Source organism: Arachis ipaensis, chromosome B01 (genome assembly GCF_000816755.2).
Source record: "Arachis ipaensis cultivar K30076 chromosome B01, Araip1.1, whole genome shotgun sequence".
NCBI classification, from domain to species: domain Eukaryota; kingdom Viridiplantae; phylum Streptophyta; class Magnoliopsida; order Fabales; family Fabaceae; genus Arachis; species Arachis ipaensis.
The window spans coordinates 94,304,935-94,312,283 of record NC_029785.2 but is presented as its reverse complement, the minus strand read 5'-3'; the positions used below and the strand labels follow the sequence as shown (position 1 = coordinate 94,312,283).

The following is a 7,349-nucleotide window of genomic DNA, read 5'->3' as shown; positions in this document are numbered from 1 at the left end:
AAAGAAAACAAAATTAAGAATCAATTGATTTCATGTAGCAAAGAGGAAAAATGGAAATCGAAAATATCTCCGACCGATAAGACAAATCCCTCAGCTGGATTTGAAGTAGGGAAAATCGAAAATTTTTTTATTGTTTTGAATCCAATCAAGTGGTTGAAGTATGGTTCAATTCAGAAGAAAAAATGTAGCATTAGAAGAAATATTTTTTTGTATTTGTAGCAAATTTGGGTATAACACGAAGATATTTGGGTGTAAGACGAAGATATTTGGGTGTATTTTTATTCTGATAAGTTCTGCATAATTTAAAATTCTTCCTCTTCTTCCTTCTCATCTTCTGCTTCTTTTTTTTTTCATCATCATCACTATCTTCTTCTTCTTTTTTCTTTTATTCATCTTTTCCTTTTTATTTTAACTTCTCAAATTTCTTCTTGTTTTACTCTCTTAACAAGAATAAAAACAAAAAAATCAAACAAAGAAGAAGAAGAAACACATAATACTGTAAAATTACTTGGAAGAGGATGAACTTACATTTATTTAACTAAAAGAAAGAACAAAATATAGAAAAGAAGAAGAAGAAAACAAATGTAGCATTAGGAAAAATATTTTTCTGTACAAAAATGCTATTTGTACACTAAAATCATCTACCAATGTATTTGTGCATAAAAATACATGTGTGGTTAATTTATTTTCAATGTATATCTGTATTCCAGTATATATTTTATACTGGTAGATGATTTTAGTGTATACGTGGCATAACTCATTTTTGTATTTACAGCAAATTTTGGTATAAAACAAAGATATTTAGGTGTAAGACGAAGATATTTGGGTGTATTTTAAGAATTTTGGGTGTATTTTTATGCTGATAAATTCTGCATAATTCAGAACTCTTCCTCTTCCTCCTCTTCATCTTCTGCTGCTGCTTCTTTTTTTCATCATCATCACCATCTTCTTCTTCTTTTTTTTCTTATTCATCTTTTTCTTTTTGTTTTACCTTCTCAAATTTCTTCTTGTTTTACTTTCTTAATTGGAATAAAAACAAAAAAATCAAACAAAGAAGAAGAAGAAACACATAATGCTGCAAAATTACTTGAAAGAGAATGAACTTACATTCATTTAACTAAAAGAAAGAAAGAAATAAGGAAAAGAAGAAGAAAAAAATGCAGCATTAGAGAAAACATTTTTCTGTACAAAAATATTATTTGTACACTAAAATCAGCCACCGATGTATTTATGTGTAAATACATGTGTGATTTAATTTATTTTCAATGTATATTTGTATTCCAGTATGTATTTTATATTGGTAACTGACTTTGTTGGCTAATTTTAGTGTACACGTAGCATAACTCATTTCTGTATTTGCAGCAAATTTGGGTGTAAAATAAAGATGGGGCACTCTACTGTACAGATTTGAGTGGTATAGAGAGAGAATATAATTCCTTTTATAGTTATTTTTTATTATAGATTAGAGTGGTATAGAAAAAGAGAGTATAATTTCTTTTATAGTTATTTTTATTATTTTATTATTATTCAAAATATAGGTCCTACCTTTATTAATCCCTCTTTCATTCTATTAAAGGAAAAATCTGTAAACTTACATCTTTACCATATAATTCACCAATAAAGAAATTTGGGTGTAAAACGAAGATATTTAGGTCTATTTTTATTCTGATAAGTTCTGCATAATTTAGAACTCTTCCTCTTCCTCCTCCTCATCTTCTGCTGCTTCTTTTTTTTCATCATCATTACCATCTTCTTTTTTTCTTATTCATCTTTTTCTTTTTGTTTTACCTTCTCAAGTTTCTTCTTATTTTACTCTCTTAATAAGAATAAAAACAAAAAAATCAAAAAAAGAAGAAGAAGAAACACATAATGCTGTAAAATTACTTGGAAGAGGATGAACTTACATTCATTTAACTAAAAGGAAGAAAGAAATAAGGAAAAGAAAAAGAAGAAAAAAATGTAGCATTAGAGGAAATATTTTTCTGTACAAAAATGCTATCTGTACATTAAAATCAGCCACCAATGTATTTGTGTATAAATATATGTGTGCTTTAATTTATTTTCAATGTATTATTTGTATTCCAGTATGTATTTTATACTGGTGGCTGACTTTAGTGGTTGATTTTAATGTACATGTGGCATAACTCATTTCTGTATTGGCAGTAAATTTGGGTGTAAAATAAAAATATTTAGGTGTAACACGAAGACATTTGGGTGTAAAACGAAGATATTTGAGTGTATTTTTATTCGGATAAGTTCTGCATAATTTAGAACTCTTCATCTTCTTCCTCCTCATCTTCTACTGTTCTTCTTCATCTTCTTATTTCATATTCTCATAATTCTTTTTGGGAGGAAAAAATCAAACAAAGAAGAAAAAAATACATAATGTTACAAAATCAAAAGAAGAAGAAGGAGAAACACGACGATGAAGATGAAACACGCGAAGAAAAAGGAGGAGAAACATAAAGAAAAAAGAGAAGAAGAAGGAAGAAGAAGAGGAAGAGGAGAAACACGAAGAAAAAATGACAGTTATGATTTTCATCGAGGAGAAGAAGAAGAGTCGTTCTTAATGGTGAGAGAGCGCTTTGGAAACGTGATGCGCGTGTTAACACGTTTTTGTGGGTGAGCGTAGTTTTTGTTGGGTTTGGCCTAACTTGTAAGACTTATAAGTTAAAAAGACTTGTATGTGTAGCATGACTGCAAATTGAAACATACATTTGAAAATAATACTTTACTTTTAAAATTAAAAAAAAAAGAAATAAGAAGTTGCATTCTCTAATTTGTTCTGTAGAGAAAAAAGAAATGGAATAAGTCAATTCATTAACCTGCTGTACACTCATCTCATTATGCTTAGCTTTATGATGTCACCAAGCAGACACGGGAGTACCCATAATTGGTACCTTTACAGTTAATTCATTTTTGGTACTACTACCACTATAAATAAACTAATCATAAATCAAAATATTATCTAAATCATCCTCAAATGCCATACAGAAGTAAACGATAAAAAAAAGACACATCGAAGAATTTGTGGCTCTATAATGAAGAGACAGAAGGGTTTCTGAATGTCCAAAATTCATGATTGATGATTCCTTGGTGGGTAGTGGTACCCTGCGGCTACGGAGGAAGAGGAATATGCAAGGGAGGACGAGGAATGAGAGCCTGATTGAAGGAGCAATAACTGAGCCGGGGTCACAGCGGAGGACAAGGACGACGAAGAATACGACGAGGCCTCCGTGTTTCTTTTGATGGGCTTGTGGGCCTCATCACACCCTGCCGGTGGACCCTCTTCGTGTCTGATTTCTCTCAATAATGCTGCCACGTCCTTCATTGTCGGTCGATCCTCCCCCCGGTTGCTGGTGCACAGTAGAGATATCCCAAGCGCCTGCAGCATCTCCTGAATCTGTGTGTCTGGGTGCCCTTGTAGCTTGGGATCAAGAACCTCTATTGGGTCTTTCTTGCTCTTAAGGTGCTCCCTCACCCACTGGATTACGTGTTCCCCTTCTCGGAATGATGGATCTACTGGCCTTTTCCCTGTTAGAATCTCTAGCAGGACCACCCCAAAGCTGTAAACATCGCTCTTCTCTGTTATCTTTAGCATGCAACCATACTCTGCAAGTTCAACCCAAAACACAAGGATTAAATAAATTAACCATGACCATGAGTTAGGATGGACATTTGTGCGTGACAATTGAACATGATGATTGGAATTTTGTGACTATTAGTGAGCGTTGGGGGGATATTATGTCTTGTGCTTGCCCCAAAGATCCAAAGATTACGTGTAATTATTACTATGCATGCAGGTAATTTGTGTCTGTCAAGTACATGGGATGTACACATAATGAATCCAAATTTCAAAAGGCAACAACCATAGTGGGCGGAAAAAAAAGGGTTTCAATAAAGATGGAGAGTACGGTCCCCATTTCCAATCCACTCACCCACATGCTCCGTCAATTTATATGAATGAACCCTTACCCACCCCCACTTACACATCATCCTAATTTGGTCTTTCCTACCCAGATATTCTTATTAAAAACACCATTAGTCATCGTAATAAGGACACACTGATTTAATGTAACATTTCATGTAATTGTAACTGATGATTAAAAAAAATTAAATCATTAATTAGAAACCTGACTCACCAGGAGCAATGTACCCGTAAGAACCTGCGAACTGTGGATTAACGGAAAACGAAGGGTGATCTTCTTCCAAGAAGCGTGCGAATCCGAAATCAGCCAAACACGGTTCGTACCTGTCACCTAACAGAATATTGAGGGCTTTAACGTCGCGGTGCAAGATAGCAGGGACGCAATCGTGGTGCAAGTAAGCTACGCCCTCAGCGACGCCCAGTGCTATCTTGAGCCGCGTCTCCCACTCTATTAATCCTGTGCATCCCTCATGCAACAGCGTGTCCAGGTTACCGTTAGGTAAATAATCGTAAAACAGTAACTTTGTTTTACGGTTTGCGCCCCAACCAAGTAATCGCACAATGTTACGGTGGCGTATCCTTGCCAGCGTCGCAATCTCCGACGAGAACGCAGACGACGATAATTTATCCGACGTCTTGAACTTCTTCACGGCGATGGTCAGCCCAGATCCAGGCATGTTCACCTTGTAAACGACACCGGATCGACCGTGCCCGATGACGTTGCTGGTGGACAGGCATTTTGCCACGTCAGAAATCGACAGGTCGAGCTTCTGGTAAAGTGTTACTTCCCAGGGTGGGGCCATGTCCGTGCCGTCGCTATCCTTTCCGTCCATTTCGACGTCGATTTCGCGGTCCCCTCTTCGTTTGGCAGAGACTACGACGTATAGCGCCGCCATGAGCAGAGCGCATGCCGTGCATAACAGGACCACCATTGCCACGCGTGCCTCCCTTGCCCGACGCGACGACTTCCCGGCACCGTTGCCGTTACCGGAGCACTGGTTACCGGCGAAGCACAGCACGGGGTTCCCTTCGAGCACGCTAAGTGGAAGTTTCGTGAAGAATGGAGTGTCTGGGACGTGCCCTGAGAATCTGTTGTGCGAGACGTTAAGCACCACGAGATTTTGCAAACCAGCGAGATATTGGAGATTTCCAGTGATGGCATTGTGAGAAATGTCCAAGACTCCAAGCTTCGCCAAGTTCGAGAACTCCCTTGGAATCTCGCCGGAGAGTTGGTTGAGGCTTAGATTCATGGCTATTTCCAGAGATGGAATATTTCCAAGACTTCCAGGGATTTTTCCGGAGAGTTGGTTGCTGCCAAGGTCCAGCAACTGAAGCTTTGAGCAAGAACCAAGTTGATTCGGAATCGAACCGGAGATCCGATTCCTCCCTAAAACCAGCTTCGTCAACGCACCGAGTGAACCAAGCGCAGGAATCAACGTCCCTCCGATTACGTTATCAGAAACATCTAGAAACTGAAGCGAAACAAGCTCGCTCAGACTCTCCGGCAAGCTTCCGGCGATCAAATTGGAATGCAAGTCCAAGAAAGTGAGATTGCGGCTGCCGGAGATATTGTCCGGAATAACACCCGAAATACGGTTATTGGCAAGGTCCAAGAAGTTGAGATTCTTCAAGTTGCCAATCTGAGGCGGAATGGTACCTCTGATCTTGTTGTTACTGGCTCTGAAGCGTATGAGGGAGGAGCAGTTACCAATCTCTGAAGGAATGATTCCGGATAGGTTGTTAGAGAGTAACAGAAGTTTGTTGAGATTGCTGAGCTGGAATATCCCCTTAGGTATCTGACCCGTCAGCATGTTCTGCGAGAGATCAACGGCCTCAAGGTTGCGGCAGTTAGAGAGCGAAGACGGTATGTTCCCTTCGAGTTTGTTATGCCAAAGGAAGAGAAGCGTCAAGTTCTTGAGGTTCCCCAACTCTGAAGGTATCGTTCCCGTTATGAGGTTGTTATCCATCTCCACGTGAGTTAGTTGCTGGCAGTTACCAAGCTCTGCAGGAATCTCCCCTGAAATCTGGTTTACGCTCAGCTGAAGCTCCTCTAGCGCCGTTAATCTGCCAAAACTCTCCGGTATGCTTCCAGTAATTGAGTTCATTGACACGTCGATAACCGCTAACTGGAGGCAGTTACCAATCTCCGGGGGAATGGTGCCGACCAGATTGTTCTGCCATAGCAGAAGAATCTCAAGGCTGCTGAGTTTCCCCAGTTCCTTAGGAATGGATCCGGTGAGCGAGTTTTCATAGAGATAGACATTCTTGAGGAGAGTACAGTCGCCGAGTTCTTGTGGAATTTCGCCTGAGAGAAGCGTAGTGTAGATGGCAATGGTTTCAAGGCTCTTGAGTAGTCCCAATGTTTTAGGAAGAGAACCAGAGATGCTAGTTTCAGCCAAACCCAGCATCACTAAGTTGGAACAGTTTCCAATTTCTTCGGGTAAAGCACCTTGTAGATTCTTGTTCCCACCGGCTCTGATAACTCGCAAGCTCTTCAAGTTCCCGATGGTGGCCGGAATCTCACCGCTGAGTTGGTTATCATAAATGGTTAGCTTCTGGAGATTGGTGAGGTTCCCAATCGCCACCGGAATGGAGCCAACAAGGTCATTGGAGTTCAGATGAAGCTCTTGGAGTTTCGGCAAGTAACAGAGTTCTGTTGGAATTTCACCGCTTAATGCATTGTCACTGAGGTCCAAGTAGGTGAGTTCTAGAAGGTTGGCAATATCCTTGGGAATAGAGCCCGTGAGGTTGGTTCCGGTTAAGATGAGTTTGTTCAATGAAGTCAATGCAGTGAAATTCGTAGGGAGTTTTCCAAACAAATCCACATACCTCAGATCCAATTGAACTACTTGGTTGTTGATGTTGCAGCTTACACCGAACCAGGTGCATGGAGTGTGTTCAATTCGGTCCCAACTGCTGAGAACCTCTAAGGAACCGTTTAAGGTTCTCTTCCAAGAAAGAAGAGCTTCCCCTTGTGGGTTGACGGCGAAGGAGTATTGGTATGGAAGGAAAAGGGAAATGCATAAGAAGAAGAAGAAGAAGAGGGTCCATGGATTTACAGGCATTACTTGCTAATGCTGCTACAAACTCCAATGACGGAACAAAGGGAGAAAGGTTTGAGGAGCCTAGGGAGGAACAACGGAGACGAACCGAATCATGTTTTGTGGGCTATTATACAAATTAAAATAAAAAAATGCCTCCCAGAATCTCCGGATCCAAGAAACAGCTAGGCCATGATGTTTCTGCAGTTAAGAGTGTAGAGAGGAAAAAAAATGGAATAATTTTTAGAGGAGGTGTTGTTTTTGTAGGTATTATTTGTTTATGTGGAAGTGGAGTGCAGTGGTGGGGAGAAGGATTATATCAGTTAATTATTTGGAGAAAAAAAAGGATTTTGAGAGTGAGCAACAGTGATGGGTGGGTA

General features: G+C 39.5%; 1 protein-coding gene across 1 annotated transcript; it reads right to left on the bottom strand.

Moving 5' to 3' along the window:
* LOC107632075 (probable LRR receptor-like serine/threonine-protein kinase At4g26540) lies at positions 2,795–7,336 on the bottom strand. Its single transcript, XM_016335714.2, has 2 exons — positions 4,143–7,336; positions 2,795–3,612 (listed from the first exon to the last, which is right to left on the bottom strand). The coding sequence occupies exons 1-2, from the start codon at positions 6,991–6,993 to the stop codon at positions 3,077–3,079; spliced, it is 3,387 nt and encodes a 1,128-aa protein (XP_016191200.1). The 5' UTR covers positions 6,994–7,336; the 3' UTR covers positions 2,795–3,076.

What these genes read in the sequence shown, in the direction of transcription:
- LOC107632075 (XM_016335714.2), bottom strand. Translation starts at nt 6,993, where the DNA reads ATGCCTGTAAATCCATGGACCCTCTTCTTCTTCTTCTTCTTATGCATT. An exon ending in TTACGGGTACATTGCTCCTG is followed by an intron (nt 3,613 to 4,142) that starts GTGAGTCAGGTT and finishes TTGAACTTGCAG; the next exon opens with AGTATGGTTGCATGCTAAAG.